This window comes from Diceros bicornis, chromosome 40, assembly GCF_020826845.1.
Source record: "Diceros bicornis minor isolate mBicDic1 chromosome 40, mDicBic1.mat.cur, whole genome shotgun sequence".
Classification (NCBI taxonomy): Eukaryota; Metazoa; Chordata; class Mammalia; order Perissodactyla; family Rhinocerotidae; genus Diceros; species Diceros bicornis.
Window position 1 is genome coordinate 13,976,015 of NC_080779.1, and position 27,452 is coordinate 14,003,466.

Below are 27,452 nucleotides of genomic sequence, written 5' to 3' on the forward strand. Positions count from 1 at the left end.
GAAATACCCAGCCTCCTTAAAAGTCTAAAATGCTGGTGCAGCAGGGAGAAGATATACTCCATCTCTTAATTCATAGTGTTTAAATTCCTGCCTAAATTCCATAGCCAGTTTTGCTTCTATAAGATGGGGATGATAAGAATGATGCCTACCTTAAGTGGATATCAGGAAGATAAAATAAGAAAATGGAGACAGTTATATTCCAAGAACTCTACAGCATTATGCTAAAGAATTACAGATTATGAAGCTACTTTCACGGTGTTTCTCCTCAAAGATGTCCAGGTAATAAAAATTCAAGTAGTTAAAAAACCTATGACAATTTTCCCATTAAAAGTTTTCTAGTCTAAAGAAAAACTATGTGAACCATTTGCTCTCTAACTATTTTCATTCTGAATGAGAGAGGGAAATTGAGCTAGAAAGCTTATTTTTCATTAGTTCCTCCTGGTACAAAACCATGGCTCACTAACGCTTAAAAGATTTTAACCTATTTTACGATATTTTTACTTCCTATTTCATAGATTGAACTGGATTTTTAAAAATAGGACAGAATTCAGATATTATCTGACACTGAGTTATCAAAAGGAAGAATAAATTTTTCATTGGGCAACTTCCAGTCTTTATTGACTGCAAAAAATTGTTTTTGACAGTGATATTCTATACAAATCCTAGTCTGTGTGCAAACCATTTGAAAGATATTTTATACGACACACATAAATGTTTGACAATGAAAATCAATTCAAAGAATTCTTAGATGTAATTTTTTGAAGGATTCTTACAATTAAGTACCTTTATAACCAAAGGACAAATAAAATGATTTTTGGGCATAATGATCAAAACTGAGACTAAATATGAATCCAAGCCTTTTGGCCTTTCTTCGATAATATTACCAACCTTCGGCAGCTATGGGAGTCTCTCCTTTCTCTTCAGAGACAAGGGTTGCTCCAGTATCAAGAGTCACTTTGGATTTTACAGCTTCCTCTTCAGATTTCTTTTGAGAGTCTTTTTGTTTACTCTGATCCTTTTTACCAGTTTCTAACTCTTCTTTTTCTTTCAGCTTCCGCAGTTTTGCCTTTTCTTCATCTCGCTTCTTTCTCTCACGCTCTTTCTTTTCTGCCTTCTTTTGGGCCACTGTCTTAATTTTGAAGGAAGAGTCGTCATCTTCATTTCCGCTCTCTACATTAGGGCCAGGCTTATTTTTTTGATTTTTTTTCTGTCCTTTTCTAGACTGCAAAAATTCATCTGATTCATCACCACTTTCACCTGAGGAATTGACTCTGGAACGCTCTTTAATTCTTTTACTGTTATCCTCATCCTCTTCTGACCCATCCCACTTCTTATTTGATTTCTGAGCTTTCCCTTTAGCTTTTTTAGAAAGTTTATTGAAATCATCATCATCATCATCACTCCCAGAGTACGTTTCCACTTTTGGTTTTGCAGTCTTTTTTGATTTTGAGTCTTTATCTTCCAACTCTTCACTATCATTATCATCAAAACTTTGTTTTTTGCCTTTCTGTCCTTTCTTTTTTTTATCTTGTTTTGAGATGGATTCTTCTTCATTATTTTCTGTTGGCTAAAAAATTTCCATTGTTAGAAATATTAACAAAGTTATGTTTTAGTTTTTAAAATAACTGAGACTCCTCAGAGTCATGTACTTTATTAAGTACACATAGTAAAAATTCTCAAATTAATTTCAAAATAAGGTCCTTTTTATAAGAATATAAAATTCAACCAAGTACCAAAACCTAGCCAACGCCTCAGGCACATCTCACATTCACCGTATATTTCAGAATCCAGGTGCTCTGAAGCACGCACTAACCACCAGTCCAGATTTACTACCTTCTTCAGATGACATACAAAGCCTAAGGAGGAAATTAAAAGAAGAAAAAATATCTACTGCTTTTCCATTACTTTGAGGCTTACCCAAATTCAAAGAATGCCACAGAAATACTATGGAAAATTGGAGGTGAAGATGGGAAATATTATTTCTCCAAATGTACCAATTTTATGATAGGCGACATACCACAAAATACCTTTAGATTCCCAAATAAAACACGTTTATATCTGTGGGAGGTTTTAAAATACATTATTTCTTTCCGAAAAATTGTTTTCCCTCTTTGGCATTAGAATTTACAGAAACTTTTAACTAACATACACATTGCTCAAAGTTTCCAAAAGCAGCTCCCCACAACTGGCACTAGAAAGCACGAATGGTAAACCCATCTGTCTTTCACCTTTACTGCAGCAGCTTCTCTGTCAGCTTTGATGCCTTGAGCTTCCCAAGACAATTCTTCCAGTTCTTTCAGGATATCATCTTCACTAGAAAAGGGTTAAAATACATTTTGAGGCATTGGATTAGTTTAATAAGTGAATCTAGTACCAAAGCGAATAAAAATAAAATATATTTAAAATATACTTACTCAAAGTCTTGCCTCTTTTTTTCCTTTTTCTTTTTCCCCTTTGACTTTTGAGGTTCCTGTTCCTTGGCAGCACCAGCTCCTTCTATTTCTGCAGCCAAGGCATCAAGGTCAACGTCATCTTTGGCACTTAAATGAAAACAAAGAAGATCTAAATGTTACTCAAAAGCAAAATAATCTATCACATTTACTTACAGATAATTTTTTTTTTTTTTTTACCATTTTAGCCTTTTCCATGCATTAGCAGCCCACTGAGAAAAATCATTTGGCTAATTCTTTCATGATAACACGAGTTATATCTACTTATCAGCTTCCCTGCACCTGCCTCAATCAAGTTTCTGAGTTACACTCAAATCAGAAGAGCTATAATGAAGAGCTCCAGGAAAAAAATCCAGGTAATCAAGAAAAGGAAATTAACTTTTGTTGATACCAAAGTTTTTTGTGTGTTTGTCTAAATGGAGTTATTTACAAAATGAAGAGAACTTAAAAGATAAAACAAGTCTTAGTACTTGATTATTAATAACAATATCTAAGTATTTGGATACCTATGCATTCTTACTTGGAAGAGCAGAAATTTTAGAGCTGGTCTATTTTGGACCTAGTCTATTATCTCATTATACCAATGGGAAAACTAAGCTGCACAAAGTTCAAATGCCTTGAGCAATATATGACCACACATACAAACCTAAATGAATTAGGAATGAGTCACTAAAAATACATAAAACACCCAAAAATCCAGAACCAAATCTGCTCACAATCTTTTACATTCCTGATTTTACTTCTGGTTCCAGCCCACAACGTCCTCACCTACCAATATTACTTGGAGTAAACAAAACTAAGTTCCAGTTAAAACCTACAGAAAACCATGACATCAGTCAGTCTGAGATGTGCAAGCAGAAAAGGTGGATGAATCCAAATAAATGACAAAACGAGAAAGCAAAGACCTCATGCAAAACAACCCCACTGATGGATACCTTGGATACCTTGTTATAAAGATGCTTCATTTCAGTAAAGAGACTTTGTAAAGACAATAACTTTTAACTATATGATAAATATAATTCTAAGATTATGTAACAAGACATTGAGGATATAGGATTTATCCTCAAGAAGCTTAGTAGAAGAGACAGCAAACCAGTAAACTAGGAATTGCAAAATGGTAAGTGCCACAAAGTAAAGGAATCTAATGCTTTTATAAATAGTTGGCCAGAACTGAAATACGTTCCCTTTTGTCCTATGTCTTAGACAGTGTATTTGAGAAGGATCACAGAACACGGAACTGCTGCACTGGTGGTGACTTCCTAAAGCACCAAATCCAAAATGAGAAAGTCAGACACTTCCTGGCAGAGGAGAAGCCTGGAACCAAGTACTGAAGGAGGAGGAACAGGAGTTAGCCAGGCAAAGGGAGTGCACAAAAACCCACAGGCAATAAAGTCCTGAAGAGGACTCATAAAAGAGTATCTGAACCAACAGAGAAGGTTTTTGTAAGTTATGGATTTCCTAACCCCACCCAAGATCTAGGGAACCAGAAACTGGTGGGGGCAGCTACGTAGCGTATTTCTAGCAATCCTTTTAGGTAACTGTGGGTCAGAGTTGAACAGCTATTATTTTCTTTGTAAATGAAGAAACTAAGGCACAGAGAATTTGCCCAGGATCACACAAGGCAGAGCTGGGATTTGAACCCAGTAAGTTATATTCCATAGTCAGAGCTCTTAACCTTGCTGACAATCAAATTCTCATTTTAGAAAGCTACCTGTGGTATAAGTGGCAGGGCAAAATCCCAACTGGTTAGGAAGCAGGAAGACCAACCAGTTAGGGAGCTTGTTTAGTTAATTGTGATGAGAAACGATGAACACCTGACTTGCAGCATTGGCAGGAAAAGATGAAGATATGAGTCAGATAAATAATAAGGGGATCAATCAGCAACACTTAAGTGACTAACTGAACGTATACACAAAGGAGGAGTGAAGATTCAAGGATGATTCTCAGGTCTCATCAAGTAACAGAAACCTAAATCTGGCCCAGCATCAGCCAGCAATATCTCCAAGGGCATCTGTGCCAATATTTTCCACTACAGCAGCTTCTGAGAACAGAGATAGGAAGGTGGTTAATGATTGAAGCTTGGCATATCACTTCCAAAAATTTGCCAGCCCTCATCTAAACTATATTGATCTCATCAAAATAGCATGTGATTGGCTATAGTTCCAGAATATTCATTAACAAACATCCCTAGAATAATAGTATATAGGACTACATTTGTATGCTGTTGAGTCTGAAAGGCTTCTTCTGGCTAGTAATAAAAGATTATCAGTTTTTGAGTGCTTGCTGTTTATCAGGCATTGTACTGACCAACCACTAGACATAATATATATCTGTCATTTAATCCTCATAACAACTCTATGAAGTTAAACTTAAAGATGATAATTTACAAAAGGCCACCCAGCTAGAAAGTAGCATACCAGGAACTCAAGCCCCAATCTGACATGAGAACTGTACTGCTCTTCTAGAAAATGCGAAATAAGCAAGTTTCTGAAAATTGTTTGAAAAATTCAAACATAGCTACAAAACATATCAATGATACACAACATGACTTATAGAAATAAAAGGCAATTTTCTACTATACTCAACTCAGTGTTTTCATAGGTCACATTCCTCCACCATCAGGATAGAAAAAATGTTATAACTTAATGGCCTTAAAAAATGAAGCTATTAAAAATAGTGTGTGTAGTTTAAGAAACAAACTATTTTCTAAAGTGACTTTACAGTTTAATATTCACACCAGTAATGTATGGAGACATCTATTTTTTTCCACATCCTGGCAAGTATTTGGTATTAGGCTCCTGTTCCTTTAAGGTGTCCTCACAGATGTGTGGTGGTATTCTCATCATAGTCTTCATTTGCATTTCCTTAAAGACCAGTAGACACTTTTCCTTGTGTTTATTTGGCATTTATATATACTATTCACTGAAATGTCTCTTCAAATCTTTTCCCCATTTTCTAACTGGATTGATTTAATGCTGAGTCTTGAGAACTCTTTATATGTTCTCTATATGAGTCATCAGTCAGATATGTGGTTTACATATATTTTCTTCCAGTCTGTAGCTTGTCTTTGCATCCACTTAACAGGGTTATCAAAGCAAGAATTTTGAATTTCCATGAGATGTTATTTGTCAAGCTTTTTCTTTATGGACCATGCTTTTGGTGTCATGACTAAGAACTTTTCACTAAGCCCTAGGTCCTGAAGACTTTTCCCTATGTTATCTTCTAAAAGTTGTGTACTTGAACGTTTTATATTTAAATTTATGATCCATTTTGATATTTTTTTGCCTATGGGTACCCAACTTTAGACTAAAGCAACACTTTAGACTATCCATCCTATATTGAATTGCTTTTGCACCTTTGTTAACAATCACTCAGCTGTGCTTGTATAGGGCTATTTCTGAGTTCTCTATTCTGCTCTACTGATCTATGTATCTTTCTCTCTGACACTAACACGCTGTCATGATTAATGTAGCTATATATTAAGTCTTGAAATCAGGTGGCGTGATTCCTTCTCTCCTTTATTCTTATCAGAATTGTTTTATCTATTCTTAACTCCCTTGACTTTCAAATAAATTTTAGAATAATCTTGTGTACATCTACCAAAAAAAAATCTTGCTGTAATTTTAATAGAAGTTGTGTTAACTTCATGTGAATTTGAAGAGAACTGACATATTTATTATATTGAGTCTTCCAATCCATGAACACAGCATGTTTCTTCACTTATTTAGATCTTCTTTGATTTCTTTTATCAGTGTTCTGTAATTTTCACAAAACTAGTATTTAAGTAATTGAAAGTGGTATTTCAAATTTCAGTATCTACATGCTCATTACTAATATATAAAAATGTGACTGAATCTTTTTATGTTGATCCAGCGGTATACTGCAACCTTGCTGAACTCACTTATCTAAGATTTTATAATAGATTCAAGATTTTTCTAGACATATCATGTCATTTGCATGTAAGAACAGTTTTATTTGTTCCTCTCTGATCTGTATGCCTTTTATTTCTTTCCTTATTGTAATGGCTAGAACAAGTGCTATGTTGAACAGCAGTGGTGAAAGTGGACATCCTTGCCTTGTTCCCAGTGTCTGGGGAAAGCAACTAAACATGTCAGCTGTAGATTTTCTTGTAGATATTCTTTGTCAAGTTTAAGACATTTCCCTCTATTCCTAGTTTTCTGAGTTTTTATCATGAATGGGTGAGAACTGTCAAAAGCTTTCTGCATCAATTGGTGTAATCATGTAATTTTTCTTCTTTAACCTGTTAATATAATGGATTACATTGATTGATTTCTGAATATTGAACATGTCTTGCACTCCCTAAATTCATCCTACTTGGTGATGGTGTATATTTCTTTTTATCTAATGCTAAGATGTACTGGTACTTAATAATATTAGCTAATATTTTCGTTAGCAACTTCTGCCCTCTATTCATGAGAATATCAGTTTATAGTTTTCTTTTTTTGTATACTATCTTTGACTGGCTTTGATATCAGGATAATACCAGTTTCATAACAAGACTGAGAAAGGTCTCCTAGTTTCTGGAAATGATTATACAGAACTGGTGTTAATTCTTCTTTAAACATTTTGTAGAACTCTTATTTTTCAAGACATTTAAAGTTATGAACTCAATTTCCTTAACAGGTGTAAGGCTATTCAAATTGTCTATTTCATCTTGGTGAGTTTTGATCATTTGTACTCTGAAAAATTAGTCCATTTCACCAAAGTTATCAAATTTACATATATAGAGTTGTTCACAGTATCTCTTTTTATCCTTTTGATATACATCTATAATGATATCCTCTATTTCATTCCTGAAAAGGCCTGTATCTAGTAAATAAATTGAATTCACTAATTAACAACCTTCCAAAAAAACAAAGCACGAGGCCCAGGTAATTTTACTGGTGAATTACAGCAAAAATTTAAGGAAGACAGGATACCATTTCTGCACAATCTCTAGAAAACAGAAGCAGTGTCTTCTTAATTCATTCTATAAGGCCAGCATTACCCCAATACCAAACCAAAACCATACCCAAACACAGCATAAAAAGGGAAAACTACATATATCTCTCATGAACACAGATGCAAAAATCCTCAACAAAATATTAGCAAGTTAAATCCAACAATGCATAAAATGAATTGTACACCATGACCAAATGGGATTTATTCTAGATATGCAAGGTTTGAATAGGAAATACTGTGAAAAACTGTATGACAACAAATTAGATAACTTAGACGAAACGGACAAATTCCTAGCAAGACAAACTACTAAAAGTGATTCAAGAAAAAGTAGAAATTCTGAATATACCTGTAAGTTAAACGATTATTAATTTAAAACCTTCCCACTAAGAAAAGCCCAGGCCCGGATGACTTCACTAGTAAATTCTACAAAACATGTAAAGAATTAAAATCAATCCTTCACAAATTCTTCCAAAAAGAGAGAGAGAAGGGAACACTGAGGCCAATACTATTCAGATAACAAAGCTAGACAGAGACATCACAAGAAAAGTACAGATGAATATTTGTATGTATATGCAAATATTCTGAACAAAATACTATCAAACCAAATCTAGCCACATATAAAAAATATTATACACCAAGACCAAGTGGAATTTATTCAAGGAATGCAAAGCCGGGTTCAACATATGAAAAAGCAATGTCATCAACCACAGCAACAGGCTAAAGAAAAAAAAAAAAAATCATATGATCATATCAATTCATACAGAAAATGCATTTTACAAAATCCAACACTTGTTCATATAAAAACACCCAGCAAACAAGAAAGAGCAAGATCTAAACAAAGAGAAAAATGCCCCACGTTCATGGAAGACTTAATTTTGTCAAGATATCGATTCTTTCCACCTTGATCTACGGATTCAATGCGCTCCCAATCAAAGCCACAGCAAACCATTTTGTAGATAGACAAACTGATTCTACAATTTAAATGGAAAAGTAAGACACTTAAAATAGTCAACATAATACTGAAGAACAACAAAGGTGGAGGATTCATTACCCCACTTCAAAACTTACTACAAAGCTACTATCAAGACAGTGAAGTATTGGTGAAAGAACAGACGTGGATTATTGCAACAGAACAGACAGCTCAGAAATAGATCCACACAAATACTGTTATTTGATCCAAAAGAAAGGAGAAAAAGCAATTCAATGGAGAAAGGATAGTCATTTCAACATCTAGTGCTGGAAGAATTGGTTGTCCACACACACACACACACACACACACACACACACACACACACACCACACACACAAAAAGAACCAAGATGCAATATTGTAGACCTTGGGTTTGGCAATGAGACTTAAGATAAAAAAGCAAAAAACAAAAAAAAAACAAAGGCAGAACCCATGAAAGAAAAAATAATTCAGACTTTATTAAAATTAAAAACTGCTCTGAAAAGGATACTGATAAGAAAATGAAAACACGAACTACACACTAGCAGAAAATATTTGCAAAACACTAGTGGCTAAAGGACTTGTATCCAAAATATACAAAAAAACCTCCTAGAACACAAATATAGGAAAAGAATCCAATTAAAATATGGGTAAACATCTTAACAGTCACCTGACAAAAAGACCAAAAATGGCCAAAAAAAAGAAAGTTCAACATCATTTGTCATAGGAAAATGCAAATTAAAACAAGGAGACAGCACTACATACCTATCAGAATGGCTAAAATCCAAAAAACTGACAGTATCAATTGCTGGTGAGAATACAAAATGGCTGATTCCAGGATGGGGGCAAGATATATACAACATAAGCCTGGAGCATCTTTTAATGCCAGAAAGTAAAGGAGTGATTAACCTCTCTCCCCCCCGGCCACCCTCCCCCCCAACACACACACACACACACACACACACACACACACACACACACACACGAGTGTATAACCAAGGGAATGTAGGAGCCAAATGAAACAGCTCTCAATGGCCAATGGGAGCAACAAATTAATTTGTTAATTAATTAGAAAAATAAATGAACACAGTAATAGATTATAAACCAAAGTATAAAATATTATTCACAAGTCCATATTGATACAGCCAAAAGATTAAATAAATAAATGAGCATGAGACAAATCTCCCACACAGAAGAATTCTAAATAAATTATGCAGACACTCAACCCTCAGGGAGGTGCATCATAATTTCCCATTCGCTTCTTAAGCGTGGGCTGCACAGAGTGATTCTTCCAAAGAGTACAGTATGGAAAAAGGGAGAAAAGAGTAATTTTTCCATTGTAAAAGCCTGACAAATACTTCCTCAGCCAGGTCATCAAAGTCAACATCAGTGATATGTTAAAGTCAGAGAAACAACTGCAGATGAGAAGTCTAAGGAGAAATGACTACTAAATGTAATGTGGTGTCTTGTATAGGATCACATATAGAACATTAGGTAAAAAATAAGGAAATCTACACAATATATGTACTCTAGCTAGTGACATATTGTCTCCTTAAGTATAATATATGTACTATGCTAATATAAGATGTTAGTAAAGGAAAACTCGGTGTGAGATATAATGGGACTCTGTACTTTCTTCACAATTTTTATGTAAATCTAAAACTTCTAAAAGATAGTTTATTTTAAAAGCCTGAGGGGGGAAAATCCTACCATAAAATTTAAAATCACTCCCAAGAAAATAAAATACTTTGGTATAAATCTAACAAAACATGTTATAGGACTTCCAGGCTGAAAATTACAAAATGCTGATGAAAGAAATCCAAAATAACCTAAATAAAATGGAGAGATACACCATGTTCATGGACCAGAAGATTCAACACAGTAAAAACGTCAATTCTCCCCAAAAAGGACATTCAGGTTTAAGGCAATTCCAATCAAAATTCCAGCAAGTTTTCTGGGACACAGCCAATATAGACAAGACCACAATTTATATGCAAAGCCAAAAGAACCAGAATAGTTAAAACAATTTTGAAAAAACAATAAAATAAGGGAAATCACTTGACCAGATTTCAAGGTTAAATATATAGCTACAATAACCAAAACTGTGTGGTACAGACAGAGGGACAGATACAGAGTTCACAGAACAGAAGAGAGAACCTCAAAATAGCACCCATACAAGTACAGCCAACTAATTTTTGACAAAGATGTGAAAGCAATTCAAGGGAGGAAAGACAGCCTTTTTAACAAATGATACTGGAGCAAATGGACATCCATACATATAAAAAAATGAACTCCAACCTCACTACTACTACAACAATGAACTCAGGATACATGACAGACCTAAATGAAAAACATAAAAGTATAAACCTTTTAGAAAAAAAAAAATAGAAAATCTTTGGGATCTAGCACTAAGCAAAGAGTTTTTAAGACTTGAAATTAAAAGATCCAAAAAAAATTGGACATCAAAATTAAAAACTTTTGCTGTGCAAAAGACCATGTGAAGGCAATGAAAAAACAAGCCAGTGGGAGAAAATACTTGCAAACCACATATATGTAAAACGACTAGTATGTAAAATATATAAAAACACTCAAAATTCAATAGTAAAAATCCAAACAATCCAATTAGAAAATGGACAAAAGGCATGAAAAGTAATTTTGCTGAAGAGCATTTACAGATGGCAAATAAAGGATGTTGCACATCATCAGCCATTTGGGAAATGCAAATTAAAATCATAATGGGATATCATTATATACCATACAGAATGCCCCTCCCCCCCCAAAAGCAGTGGTAATAACCAATGTTGGTGAGGATGTAGAGAATCTGGATCACTCATACGTTGCTGGTGGAAATGTAAACTAGAAATAGCTACTCTGGAAAACAGTCCATCATTTTCTTATAAAACTAAAAATGTACTTACCATATGACCCAGCAATTGCACTCTTGTGCATTTATCCCTGAGTAATTTATAAAAACTATTTATCTCATGCAGAAACTTGTAGACAAATGTTGGTAGCAGTTTCACGTACAACAGCCAAAAACTAGAAATAACCCACATGTCCTTTAATGGGTGAATGGTTAAATAAACCTGTGGTTCATCCCCACTCCCTGGAATACTATCCAGCAATAAAATGGAATGAACTGTTGATACATGCAACAACTTGGATAGATCTCAAGAGAATTAGGCGCAATGGAAAGAAACCAATCCCCAAACATACAAGATGCCATTTAAATAACAATTTGAAAAGAAAAAACTTGAGAAATGTAGAACAGATTCATGGTTACCAGAGGTTAAGGACGGGTGGGGAAGAGGAGGTGCAGAGGAAGGAGATGGGTATGGTTATAAATGGACAACATAAGGCATCCTTACAACGATATTCTGTATTTTGCCTGTGGTAGTGAAGATACAAATCCACACATGTGCTAATAGTGTATAGCACTAAACACAAACACATACACCCACACCAGTACAAGTGAAACTGGGCAAATCTGAAAATGATCAGTGAATTGTATCAATGTCAATATCCAGGTTCCAACTGTATAGTACTGTAAGATGTTACCAATGGGGGAAACTGGGTAAAAGGCACAGGGATCTCTCTATATTATTTCTTACAACTGCATGTGAATCTACAATTATCTTAAAGGTTTAATTAAAAAAGCAAACACTGGGGGCTGGCCCGGTGGCGAAGCACTTTCCCGTTCGGAGGCCTGGGGTTCGCTGGTTCAGATCCTGGGTGTGGACCTACTCACTGCTCATCAAGCCATGCTGAGGCAGCGTCCCACATAGAAGAACTAGAAGGACCTACACTAGGATATACAACTATGTACTGGGGCTTTGGGGAGAAAAAAGAGGAAGACTGGCAACAGATGTTAGCTCAGAGCCAATCTTCCTCAAAACAAAACAAAACAAAACAAAACAAAACCAGCAAACGCTGTTAAAATGAAAAGCCAAGCCATAGATTGAGGAAAAAAACCTTTTGCAATCCATATATCTGATGAAGGATTTATCTATAACATATAAATAACTCTTACAATCCAATATTAACACAATTTTTTTTCTTTTTTTTAACTGATGTCATAATAGTTTATAACATTGTGAGATTTCAGTTGTACATTATTATTTGTCAGTCACCATATTAAATGTGCCCCTTCACCCCTTTAACACAATTTTTTAAATGGGCAAACGATTTGAACAGACACTTAACTAAATGAGATACAGGAATGGCAAATAAACACATGACAAGATGGTCAATATCACTAACTAATAAGGAAAAGTAAATTAAAACTACAATGAGATGCCACTGCACAGTCACCAGAACTATGGACTGGTAACACTAAGTGTTGAGGGAGGATGTGGAAAACTGGAACACGTCCCTAGAGGGAATGCAAAAATGGCATAGCCACTTCGGAAGAGACAGTTTGGCAGTTTCTTAAAGTTAAATATACACACTTACCATATGACCCAGCAATCCCACTCCTAGGTATTTACCTAAGAGAAATGAAAACATATGTCCACACAAAGACTTGTACTCAGTTGTTCATAGCAGCTTTATTCATAATCTAAATTAAGAAGCTGGAAACAACCCAAATATCCATCTACCAGATAATTTATAAACAAACTGTCATCTAGCCACACCATGGGACACTACTCAATGATAAAAGGATTAATGTTACACATATCAACATGAAAGAATCTTAAAAGTACTATGTTAGGTGAACCCCAGCCAGCCAATAAAGGCTACACACTCTATGATTCTATTTATATGAATTTTTAGAAAAAGGGAAAACTATGGTGACCAAAAAAACAGGGAAAAACTACAGTGATTTCTGGCCAAAAGCCAGTTGTAGGGAGAGAGGATTGCCTACAAAGGGTCATGAGGAAACTTTTTGGGTTAATGGAAATACTCTATAACATGATCGTGAAGGATGTACAATTGTATACATTTATCAAAACTCACTGCACACTTAAAATTTGTGTACTTTATTTTATGTCAATTACACTTCAAAAAAAAATAAACATGTTGGGGCCAGCCTAGTGGCGAAGTGATTAAGTTCGGGGCGCTCCAATTCGGTGGCCTGGGTTCACAGGTTCCATCCCGGATGCAGACCGACACCACTCATCAAGCCATGCTGTGGCAGCAAAATAGAGGAAGACTGGCAAAAATGTTAGCTCAAGGCCAATCTTCCTCACCAAAAATAAATAAATAAATAAAGTAAATAAGTAAATAAATAAATGTGTTAACTTGAATTTCTAAGAATACCATAAAAACAACTGAGAAGTTACAGAATGCATTTATCAGTTTACTGAAAACAGTGAAGGTTAAAATTATGTAAACCTAAGATAAATCATTTACCCATTTTTATAAATACGAATAAATCTATAATATTTTTCTAATACCTTAATTTCTATTACACAGTGTAATGTGTAACTAAAATGAAGTTACTACAATGGAATCTTTTAAAAACAATATTTCTTAATAATCGTGTGTGCAAGCATGTACTCAACTTTGGTATTGGCTTTTTGGAACAATTAAATAAAAATAAAAAATAAGACAAACTTCATTTTGAGGTCACTTAAAGCCCTTTAAAGACATGTGCAAATGCCCTCTCAATTCCAAACTCAGCAAATTTCATTTAATGACAGGCATCTTCCAATGAAAAGTTGTCTAATTAATGTAAAGTTAGATAACAACACAGGAAACCCAACTCCACAAATTATCCCACAATTCAAAATCTCCAAGCTTCCTAAGACTCTCTCCCACCAACTCCTCTTCTCCATGCCTGTGGAGGGTATACAACCTGGCTCAAAATTTCTCTGACACTGTGAGAGGTGGGGGTCTATGTCTCCTCCCCTTTAATGTGGGGTTGCGTGACTGAGTAACAGAATATGGGAGAAATGATGCTACAGTTTCTGGGCCCAGGCCTTAATCTGGCACTTGATATATTCACTGCCAAGCTAATGTAGATATCCAGACCACATAAGAGAGGTCAAATATAGGTGTTCCAGCTGAGGTTCCAAGCAAAAGCCACCATCAACCACCAGCAGTGAGGGAGGTAACCTTTAAGATGACTCCATCACAGCCACCATTTATCTGCAACCACATGAGGCAAGCGAGACCCAGTCAACCCTCAGAACCAAGAGAAATGATTTTTATTGTTTTAAGCCACTAAGTTTGAGATAATTTGTTATGATACAGTAACTGGAGCACCCAGATATTTCTTCCTATTCCTAATCAATACCAAGGCCTATAAAAATGCAAAGCACATGTATGGAAGGAGGTAAAATCCAAACCATACCACTCCTTCCTCTCTCCTCACCCCCAAGTTGACAAACAAATTGTCTGTAATCTTGAAGCACTGAGGGAAGTGCTGAGGGAAGGAACAGTCATGGCTAACCCTGTTGCTACCCCTTTTCACTTTACTTTGGTTTCTGCTCCTTCCCCGAAACTCTTATCAACAATAGCAAATGAGGAAAAGCATAGGGAGGAAGTCCATTCTTTACACCTAACTCTATCCCAGTAGTCCCAGTAACAATAAGGGAAACAGGGAAATCCAGCACTGCCTTCTCCATAGGATGTTTTGCATCTCATTTCCTCCAACCTCTGTCTCTTCTTACCCAGCACTCCTTGATCATCAACAATTACATATGCAAAGAGGAAATACAAGACAAAAGAAGGAAAAGTCAAATAGTCATTGCTCCATACTAGCTCCCACCACTTGCACAACCACGGACCCCAACAGTTCTCACTTCCCACTCCCTCAATGGAGTTCTATTTTAAGTACTACAACCCATTAATAAATTCAGAGCTACCTATTCAGGTCTCAAAAAAAGAGACCTCCCACCTTACAATTTCCTTACGAATTAAGACGTGACACCTTTAAAAGGGATATGAAACCATACTGCTACTTACATTGTACAATGCAATGGGAACAGGACGCATCCTATTACCTTCCACAAAATTCAGCCTAATTCTCCACCGTCTGAATATCTGACGCCTTAAAGTGACAAGGATACAAGAGCGAGCACAAGCATCATCTTACAGATCTCCAAACGTATATAATCTAAGTTCACACATTTTATAAATTCCAATACATCTAACTATAAAATCAGTCTCGGGCAACTTTTTCAAGTTGGAGTGAGTATCCTCAATGACGGTGGGGAGGGAGGGAGGGAGAGGGAAATGCAGAGTTGTGCTTGATTTCAGAAGCCTGAAAATTCTCCCCACTAACTTCTGTTTTATCTGTTTGTTTGTAATTTTAATTTGATAATAAAGATTTAAGAAGAACACGTCATGAACCATACGGATGGCCACCTTATCACAGTGTACTGTCAAAGAACATCAACCCAAGCTTTTGTTTACAAACCTCCACTAACTTTTTTCACGTTGATGAAAAAGATGAGAAGCAGAATTATAAGTAAATTAAACATTTTTGCCAAGACAAGGTACTATAAAACAAAGTTCAAAATCATTAGTTCAAACTGAAAAAGGTATTAGAAAAATTGAGCCCTTGCTAGTATAGGCATGCTGAACTCAAAGAAATCCATTATAGGAAACAATACATTCACAATAAAATGCTCATTTAGATCCTGCTACTCAAAGAATAATTCCAGGATAAGCAGCATCAATATCACCTTGCTAGAAATGCATAATCTCAGGTCCCACCCCAGACTTAGTGAATCAAAATCTCCATTTTAATAAGATCCACAGTTGAGTCACATACACATCAAAGTTTGAGAAGCACTGACTTAGGATCAACAAAACAGTATCATCCTTCACATCAATACTGCAAGTCTGCACTTTAAAATATTCTGTATTGGTTACTTTTTGATATGATTATTTGGGGTTTCAAAATTGCATAAGAGATACAAGTTTCTACCTAGTATTACACCTGTAGAAATATGTAGGCAATATTGATCATTTAGATAACCATTCTCAATTAACACCTTAACAAAGGACACTACATTCTAAACTAGTTGATCAAATTGAGCACTTTCAGCACTCACTGAAAGTGAACTCACTTGTAGTCTTTGTATTCTGTAGTAGTAACTCTGGTCCTTAATCATTGTTAGAGGATTATTCCCACCTCATTTACTTTGTATAGTGCCTGGCATAACCAAATAAATATTAATAAAATTTTGATGCAGGTAACTACTCTCAGGAGAGGGTACTTCTCAATAACCAACTTGCTGAACAACGGCATCATCACAGTGGTCTGGCTGCACCTCTGTACAGAATTATTAGGCAACAGAGAAGCAACTGAAGATCTCAGATACTCTTTATTGACAACCTTTGGTACTCAAGAGATAAAAACAGCACAGTCTTGTTCCTTCCAATCTGGCCTGCTCTCCTCTAACGGCAGATTTAATTAGAAAGGGATTGGAGGGCCGGCTCCGTGGCTTAGCGGTATGGCTTAGCGGTAAGTGCTGGAGCTCCGCTACTGGCGGCCCGGGTTCAGATCCCGGGCATGCACCGACGCACTGCCTCTCCGGCCATGCTGAGGCCGCATCCCACATACAGCAACTAGAAGGATGTGCAACTATCTACTGGGCCTTTGGGGGGAAAATAAATAAATAAAAATTTTAAAAAATTTAAAAAAAAGCTTTCTTTAAAAAAAAAAAGGGATTGGAAAGACACATATATATATCATAACTTCAGGAGACAAATTTGAAATCTCAAGGGTGGTGTTCCCATCCTTAACCTAAACTCCACTTTCTCCCTTCATCTGCTCACTGTATTATCTTTGTGTATGTCTGTCTGCTATATGCATTAAAACACAGGATCCTTTAAGAACAGAAAACTCCTTTTTGTATGCCCAATTCATCTCCCTACCTTCTACAACTAACGACCAGCAGGAAATGTAACACATTCCTAATAGGCTCTATTAAAGAAAAAACCCTATTCTGGAATGGCAAGCACAACTTTCATACAATAAGCAAGGCTCACCAGTTTCATCACAGAAGCTTAATAAAAACCATGTCTACCACTCTAACAATTACTGTACTTTTGATCATAGTAAAACTTCCAAATTGAATTTTCTGAAACAAATTCAAACACCAGTTTAAAAATCTCGCTAAGAAAAGTACAATGACATTTCATTTACCAAACAGACAAGCATTCTACTGTATGTGAATTTTCCAAATGAATGAAAATGCACCACTCTTTAAAATTTATATTTAAGATGTAAATCTTTCTTATAATTGATTACGTAACCTCCTAAAATATTTACAAATGTCTGGGGTTGTTTCAAAATAATGGGGAAAGGGAGGAAGAGAGTGGGTAGGATATAGGTAAAACAAGGTCATCCATGAATCGATAACATTTGAGGCTAGGTGATGGACACGTGTGTTCATTAAACTATTCTACTTTCATATGTATTTGAGACTTTTCATTGAAGAAAATTTACACTACAGTAATCAAAACAATGTGGTACTGGTATAAAGACAAACATAAAGACTATAGGAATAAAACTGAAAGTCCAGAAATAAATCCATTCATCTATGGTCAATTGATTTGACAAGAGTGCCAACACCAATCATTAGGGAAAGAAATAGTCTCTTCAACAAATGGTGCTGGGGGGGGCGGCCCCACGGCGCAGCGGTTAAGTGCACGTGCTCCGCTGCTGGCAGCCTGGGTTCGGATCTCAGGCGCGCACAGTCATGCTGTGGCGGTGTCCCACATAAAGTGGAGGAAGATGGGCATAGATGTTAGTCAGGGCCAATCTTCCTCAGCAAAAAAGAGGAGGATTGGCATGGATGTTAGCTCAAGGCTGATCTTCCTCACACACACACACACACACACACACACACACACACACACAAAATGGTGCTGGGACAAGAACCCCCATATGAAAGAATGAAGTTGGACTCCTACCTCATACCATATACAAAAATTAACTCAAAATGAGTTAAACACCTAAATGTAAGCAGTAAAACAATAAAACTCTTAAGAAAACACAGACATGAATCTTCATGATCTTAGACTTGGCAATAGATTCTTAGCTACAATACCAAAAGTACAAGCAACAACAACAAAAATAAATCAGATTTCATCAAAATTAAAAATTTTTGTAAAAAATTGGAGGAAAATAATTACAAAACATATATCTGATAAAGGTCAAGTGTTTAGAATATATAAACAACTCTTACAACTCAACAAAAAGAGAAACAAACCAATTTAAAAATGAGAAAAGGACTTGCAAAGACATTTATCCAAAGAAGATATACAAATGGCCAGCAAATACATAAAAAGATGTTCAAAATCATTTGTAATCAGGGAAATGCCAACTGAAACCACAATGAGACTCTACTTCCAATCACTAGGATGGTTATTAAAAAAAAAAAAAGGAACAAAAGCATTGCAAAGATATGAAGAAACTGGAACTCTTGTACATTGCTGGTGGGAATGTAAAATGGTGCAGCCACTGTACAAAAGTTTGGTGGTTCCTCAGTTAAACACAGAATTACCAAATGACCTGCCAATTCCACTCCTAGGTATATCCTCAACAGACTTGAAAACAAGGATTAAACAAATACTTGTACACAAATGTTCATAGCAGCATCATTCACAAGAGGCAAAAAGTAGAAACAATTAAAATGTCCATCACTGGATAAATGGATAATCATTATGTGGTGGTATATGTATATATATATATGCATATGTATATATATACATATATACACATACATACAATGGAATATTACTCAGCCATAAAAACAAAATGAAGTACTGATGCATTCTACAACATGGATGAACCTTGAAAACATTATGCTAAGTACAAGAACCCAGACACAAAAAAGTCATACATGATATGATTCCATTTATATGAAATATCCAGGATAGGGAACTCAAAAGACATGAAGTAGATTAGAGGTTGCCAGGGGCTCAGAAAGGGGGAAGTAGGAAGTGACTCCTTAATGGGTACAGGTTTCTGCTCTGGGTGTGCTGAAACTGTTTTGGAACTAGATAGAGGAGATGGCATAACATTGTGAATGTACTAAACACCACAGAATTGGACATTTAAAATGGTTAATTTTATGTTATGTGAATTTCACTTCAAAAAAATTGCACAAAATTGATTACATATTTCATACCAACTCAAATTATATTAATTTGCTCAATTAATTTAACACTTTATTCATCATTCAGGAGTGAAAGAGGATTTTGTCCTTAAACTAAACAGTAGTACAGAATGAGTTGCCACTTATAAGTCTCTCTAATAATTTCCCTCCATTCTAATTACTAATAGACTGAGATAACCAAGTTTTGAGAGTTCTAAATAAGTTCAGAAAGAAAGCATGACAAGATTTACACAGGAAAAAACCAATAAATTTAGCTAGATACCTATAACGAAAGCATGACTTTTAAAAATTGCGAGCTACACCACAATGAAATGCAATGTGAACCTTGTTTGCAATCTGGTTTGAACAAACCTACTGTGAAAAGCCATTGTGGAGCTGGAAATTTGAAATATAGACTGGATATTAAATATTAGAGAATTTATGTTAACTGCACTAGGTGGGATAAGGATGTTGTGGTTACATAAGTAAACATTTAGAGAGAAAATGTCAAGATGTCTATAAAATAAAACACATAGCAAAAACGGGGGCAAAATGCTAGTAATGATCAAATCTGGGTGATAAACATATGGAGGTTCGTTATACTATTCCCTCAACTTTTCAGTGTACTTGAAATTTTTATAATAAAAAGTTAAAATTTTAAATTTTAAAACAATTATAAAGTTTATATAAACAAAAAGTAAACTTTGGTCTGAATCAGGGACCTACTACTTTGACTCATAATTTCAAGTCTGGGAAGGTAATACCTTCCCAACATTTCATTTCTTTAAGACTTCTGTTAGCTATTAACGTGTCTAAAAGAGGAAATCATTTTTTATAATCGTTTTGACCTTAGAGCAAATTAAATTCTTAAGAAAACAATGGAAAACTCACTAAGGACATGCCTTTTTCTCCTAGGGTTCAGTCCTGAGAAGTAATGCCTTTAAGGAAAGTAACATCCAACCTTAAGTAAAAGGTCACTGACCTGTAGTGGGGGATTATAAAATAAAACTAAAATACTAGACGATAGCACTACTGTCCTTGTACTGTTTTACAGCACATTAAATATTGACTTTGTATATACGAGGTAAAATTTCAAGTCTAACCACTTAAAAAAATAAAAATTGCATGTATAAATTTTAACCCAGGATAAGAAGAAAAAAATTTTTTTAAATAGAAATAAAGTGTGGCAGAATTGGCACAAATAAAACACAAAATAGGATGGCTGAAACACGGTCAAATATATCATTAACCAGAAGCAAAGTGACTTTAAACTCTTAAAGATATGTTGCCAAAGTGTTTTTATAAAAATTTAATTTTATGCTGTTTACCAAAAGATAGACCTAAAACAAGTACACAGAAAGGTTAAAAGTAAAAAAATGGAATTTTCAACAAAATATGAGCAAACCAAATCCAAGAGCACATAAAAGGGATTACACACCATGACCAAGTGGGATCTATCCCAGGACTGCAAAATTGACTCAACATATGAAGATCATCTAATGTAATCCACCATATATAAATAGGATAAAAGACAAAAACCACATGATCATCTCAATAGATGACGAAACAGCATCCGACACAATCCAACACCTTTTCATGGTAAAAACACTCCACAACCTAGGAATAGAAGGGAAACTCCTCAACCTGATAAAGGGTATCTATGAAAGACACAGCCAACATCATACTTAAGGGGGAAAAACTGAAAGCCTTTTTCCCCTTAAGATTAGAAACAAGACAAGGATGTCCACTCTCCCCATTTCCAGCCAATACTGTACTGCAGGATCTAGTCAAAGCTTTAGGCCAGAGAAAGAAATAAAAGGCATTTTGACTGGAAAACAGGGAGGAAATACTGTGAATTTGCAAGCGACAAGACCATGTACATAGAAAATCCCAAGGAATCAACAAGACAAAAAACCATTACTAATAAATGAGTTCAGTAACACTGCAGGATAGAAGATTGATATACAAAAATCAACTTTATTTCTATGCACCAGCAACAAACACTCTGAAAATGAAACTAATAATTCCATTCACAATAGCATAAAAAAAGAACTAAAAGCTTAGGAATAATTTTTAAAGAGTTGCAAATCCTATACTCTGAAAACTATGAAAAGTCACTGAAAGAAACCAAAGACGTAAATAAGCAGAAAGACATCCCATGTTCATAGAGTCGAAGGCATAATATTGGCAATACTCCAAAAACTGATCTACAAATGAAATGTGATCCCAATCAAAATCCCAGCTGCCTTTTTTTAGAAGGAATTTTGAAGCTGATCCTAAAATCATTATGGAAATGCAAGGGACCCAGAACAGCCAAAACAATCTCAAAAAAGAACAGAGAAATCACACTTTCCAATTTCAACTTACTACAAAGCTATAGTAATCAAGAACAGTGAGGTAAAGCAGTAAGGACTGACACAACATATAAATCAATGGAACAGAATTGAGAATCCAGAAATAAACCCCTACACACATGGTCGATTGATTTTGACAAGGAATTAGAGAAAGAATTGCCACCAATATATTTCTAGCACCTAGAACAATATCTGGCACTTAAGTGCTTAAGCAGACACTCAATACATTTCTTGAAAGGGATGATTCAATACCATAAAGACATCAAGTGTACCAAATAATCTAAAAACTTAATGGGACTCCCAATTAAAATCAATTCCAACAGATTATTAATAGAGCTTAATAAATTCACCTATTACATAAAAAAAGAAAAGATCATCATAAGTGAGAAAAATATCAAGAGCATTAACAGACGTCTTATGTCGTCCTTGAGTAATTTGCAAGCATTCTAAGCACCTGTAGGACAAACATAAATGATGATCAAACAGCTTGCAAAATGTCTCAGAAATGCCTAAATCTAGTTTAGGAATCCCTAAATCAGCAGTCCTCAAAGAAGTCTCCAAAGCATTCTCAGAGGTCTAAACTAACTCGGAGGTCAAAACTATTGTCAAAATAATACTAAGAGGCTATTAGCCTTTTTCATTCTCATTTTCTCACAACTGTACAGTGAAGTTTTCCAGAGGCCACACGATGTGTGATATTGCTACAGACTGAACGCACAAACAGATAAGAATCAAGCTATCTTGGGGCCAGCCCGGTGGCACAAGTGGTTAAGTGTGGGTGCTCCACTGTGGCGGCCCAGGGTTCACCGGCCCAGATCCCGGGCGCGCACTGACGCACTGCTCGTCAAGCCATGCTGTGGCGGCCTCCCACAGGAAGTGGAGGAAGATGGGCATGGATGTTAACCCAGGGCCAGTCTTCCTCAGCAAAAAAGAGGAGGATTGGCAGATGTTAGCTCAGGGCCGATCTTCCTCACAAAAAAAAAAAGAAAAAAGAATCAAGCGATCTTCAACTAATTCAGACAGTAGAGAGGTTTGCGAAAATGTTTTAACAATGCCACTCTTCTCCTTATTTTTTGAAAATGATTAATGTTATTTGTTAATATGTAATGTGTTTTTATTTTTAAATGAATAAATATTTTAAGAACTTTTCAGTGTTTTGTTTTGTTTTGTGAAGAGGACCAGCCCTGAGCTAAGATCCGTGCCCATCTTCCTCTACTTTATATGGGATGCCGCCACAGCATGGCTTAACAAGCGGTGCGTCAGTGCGTGCCCGGGATCCGAACCGGCAAACCCCGGGCCGCCAGCAGCAGAGCGCGCACACTTAACCGCTTGCGCCACCAGGCCGTCCCCAGAACTTTTCAGTGTTAATTTGAAATACAGCAAGTGTCACTAGACATAATGCACATAAACAGAAACCTTTTGGGTTCCTTAGCAATTTAAGAATGTAATGGAGGCCTGGGACCGAAAAGTTTGAGAGCTGCTGTTCTAACCACTGATTCCCCACTCCTCAGTTCAACAATGCTTTCCCCACCTTACAGATCAATTGCCAGACTGGAATAAACTCAGAAGGATAAGTGAAGCACAGCTATTGAGCAAGTAACATCGAAAGCGGCTGCACCCACTTCCCACAGAGATCACCCACAGAGACGGCTGAAGAGGTGACTGCAAGTAACCAACAGAAGTTTATCATCTGCTTTCTTATTCATTTATGTCAGACCAGGATTTCTCCTCCTCCTCCCACTTATCAACTTCCTAAAGTATCAGTGTGGGAACAAGCTAAACCAAGAGAACTCTACAGATTATGCGTCTTTTTTCTTTTTTGATGTAATGTATGCAGATAGAGATTTTTATTAGTTCAAATACATGCAAATGAGAAATTCCTTTGTTGAACTAGACTATTTGGACTATTTTGCCTCTTGGATCTGCTATACTCACAGCTCCTTCTGGACAGGTTCCTTAAGTAGATCACTATGTTTTCTACAAGGGAGGGACCCTGCTACCTTGATCATAACCTGACTGGCTAGGATGAATGTCTGACACTAACGCAATCATATAAGGTTAGGCAGCTGTCTCAGAGACAGCCAGAACTTCCCAAAAAGCACAGTTTGCCAGTAATGACAGGAGCATTATCTATAGCTAAAAGCAAAGAATAGTGGAGTCACTATACAGGCTCACCACCAGTGTAGGTAACCACAGCAACAAATAATCTGATGCTGAAGATATCCCAGAACTGTGTTGAATCCTGAAGGGCCTTCTAGTTCCTGAATGACATCCCCACCTTCATGATATCTGACTGTGAGATAGGTGAAATAATTATCTTCCTTCCTTCCATATCTTGGGGGGGTGGTGGGGTGGGTGGGTATTAATCCCATCAAGGTAACACACCAGACTGCCGACTCCTCATAACCTGAAATATAACTACCACACTTGGCAGATTCAAAAGAAAAAAAAAAAAGGACCAGAATGAAGAACTGGAGGCTGTGAAAAACTAAATAATCCAGATCCCTTTTGTCCTCTGCACACATCATAAGAGAACATCCACTGTATTGCGTAAACGGAACACAAGTTTCCCATAAGGTCCCTGGGAACTGATGACTGGGAAGGTTATAGGAAGGAATGAAAATATTGTCTTATATTTTGTATGATCTGTAGATAGTGAATCCTATCCCTTGTCAGAGTTTCCCCAGTCAACTGAAAAAAGGCAGGAAAACTTGCTGAACATCCTATCAAAATCTCATTCTCAGAATTACACAAGCTGGAACAAAATTCTACAACTTGGTCTTTAAACAAAACTATATGTTAAAAAAAAACCTATAGTCTGATATAACAAAACATATGCTATCTGAATAAAATGAGAAATTCAGATTAAACAATAAAATCTAATTTTAAAGGAACAATGGTTAAGAAATTACAATAAGGACTGATTAAACATAAGGATTAAAACAGTCAAGTATTTTACGTTCTTTCCAAGAACTAAAAAGTGGCTCAATGCCTCATCTTGATAACTAACAAGGAGCTGCTCATTTCTCACCCAGTTCTACCTGTCCAGAAACATGCCTGACTTAAGACAGCTTGGCAAGTGAGATGAACGTAAAATCTTTAAAGTAGGGATCCTCACACAAGACAGTAAAACGAGATGAATATCTCCTTTTACGCAAACAAGAATATTAATTCTATGATAGGACTTTCTCCATCTAGACTTTCTTCCCAGCCTGTGTTTGTGTTCCTTTCACAAATATTCAAAATATCCTTGAAGAAAGTAGTAATATACAACATTAAGTTAAAATATCCCAACTTCTGGTCACTTTTTACTGAACTTCCTCTTCCACAAGTAGCTTGTTTGGATTTTGTTATTTTTTTGGTGACCAGTGGCCACATTATATTTTCTGTAAATTATTTTTTTAGGAAAGCAATTTATTGTTCTAAGGCATAGTTCGTTAAGTTTAACACAGAAGGGACTTGAAAATCTAGTAAGAGAGGAAAGCTGGAGGATACAAGATGACAGCTGAAATAATAAAATTTAATCATTAACCAACGGAACGAAGCACTTATGGGAGCCACCAAGGGACAAAATGGTGGCTTAGCTGATCCTTTGGGGAGTGAATATTTTTGTTCTCTAGGCCTTTAAAATTTAATTGGAAATAAATTTATTTTGCACCTCAATAAATATATAAACAAACAAACAACTGTCAAAGCAAACTCACAAGGCAGTGGAACTTCCTTGTCCCTCTCTCCCTCCTCCAAAATATCTTGTATGGAATGCCAAAGTAAAATGGCTAGGCAGTTCTGGTCAAAGAGAGCCCTCTGCAAAACCCTAGGATTTCTTAGATACAATTTGAAAGGCACTCAAGCGAAGGAGTCCCTGAAGTATTAAAAAAACAACAACGAAATACCTTGATATTGGTATATGAAAAAATAAATCATGGTTATCAATTATGTTGCCACCACTTTCCCTTCATCATGAGCCAAAAAGTAGAGACTACAGATTAGTGGGGGGGGGGGGGGGGGCCTGTGGACCCAGTAACATTCCTTTTACACTACCAAACCAATCATTTAACAACAGGCTCCACTGTTTGCAATTTAAATTTTACATAATCCATGAAAATCTTTATGAATTAATAAGAGATGCTCACTTTTCTCTAGAAATACACAGACAAGAATAAACACCTCCTCTGTGAATAGCTTTGTTCCATTGTCAAAGAGCCTGGAAAGTAAAAATTGTAAGTAAAAGACATAACATATATATGTATTTTTTCAATCTAAAGAATGGACTTATGTAATCCTGAACCAAGCAAACTGTAAACAGCAAAAAATTTTTTTAATAAGACAATCAGCGAAATTAGAAAACTGACTGGATACTTGATAATATTTAAGAAATCACTGTTAATATTCCTTAGGCTTGATAATGACATTGTGGTTGTTTTTTCCCTCTTCATCTTTCAGATACACTTAAAGGATTTACACATGAAAGGATTCTGAGATTTGCTTTAAAATATCCAGCAAGTGGACAAAACAGGATTGGTCATGGGTAACAAGGATTGAAACTGGGTAACTGGTACATGAAGCTTTATTATCTATTTTTTGTATACGGTTAGGGGAAAAAAAACTATCCTATGCATCAAAAAATACAGTCAAAAGTAGAGAACTTTTGCCCCACTAAATCACCCAGAATTCTGCTTATTTGTTCTTATTTATCTGGCTTAATTAACAAGTTCTATTCTTCAAACCAATTAACTTCCTCCAATAGACCTGTAACTGAAATACAAGATTCACCTTTGTGTCTTTTAATTCCAGGTGAGCGCCAGGTGAGGAAATGATCCAAGATTCCAACCTATAATTAGTAATCTTATTTAAACTTCAGACCACATAGCCGTTTTGAGTCAGCATGAGGAACTATCACAGATTGTTGCTTTTGTTTTTTTTCAATTTACCTTACTCTCTCTAGTACTTGAACTAAGTTTGATAAGTAATATACAAAAGTGACAAGTAACAGATGTTGTTCACTCCCAGAAAGTAAAACTCTTTGAAAGAGAAGGGTAAAAGAACTCAATCGAATGTGACACACAGAAATGTTCTAAAAATCTCAGAGTACATAACTCGACATTCACCCTTACACTCCCTCCCCTCAAAACCCTTTTAAGGGGTTAGAAAGGAGCAACCCTGGTTGGTTTGTTTCGTCTCCTCCTCCTTTCTTAGGGGAGGTGCTAGAGAGCGCAAAAACGACCAAAAGACAGGCCGGAAGAAGGAAAGCGAAAAGCATGGAGTCTGGACAATCAGCCCTTAAATAACTGAGAACTGTATCCAAATTATATCAAGTTAAGTGGGAGTTTGCTATTAATCACCTCCCCGTAACTCCGACGTACTTGAGCGGCTCAGAGAGAGAAAAACCCGGCTACAGGTACCTCCCATGCGAACTCCCCTCTCTCTCCCAGTATTCATATGTACAAAGGCACAAAAACCACCCTTTCTGACCCTCGCCGGCAGTAGCGCCGCAAAAACAACACCCACCCACCCAGCTGCGGCCCGGCGGAGTCGCCAGAGCCCCTCCCCGCGGGGCCAGGAACCCCAAAGCAACCGCCCCGCTCCTCAGGCCGGACACCCCTCTTTTTCCAGGCCGGGCGAGGGGTGGGAGTGGGACTGTCTCGGCTGGGAAAACTCGCCCGCCGCCGAGGCCCTTCGCG

At 36.2% G+C, this 27,452-nt stretch overlaps 1 protein-coding gene across 1 annotated transcript in view; it reads right to left on the bottom strand.

Moving 5' to 3' along the window:
• EIF5B (eukaryotic translation initiation factor 5B) overlaps positions 1 to 27,452 on the bottom strand; it is a 90,074-nt gene that overhangs the window by 62,271 nt on the left and 351 nt on the right. Inside the window, exons 2-4 of the mRNA XM_058534473.1 lie at positions 2,415 to 2,540; positions 2,229 to 2,313; positions 889 to 1,567 (exon numbers count right to left, since the gene is read on the bottom strand). Coding sequence (XP_058390456.1) covers positions 889 to 1,567; positions 2,229 to 2,313; positions 2,415 to 2,540 — 890 coding nt within the window. The remainder of the gene's footprint in view (positions 1 to 888; positions 1,568 to 2,228; positions 2,314 to 2,414; positions 2,541 to 27,452) is intronic.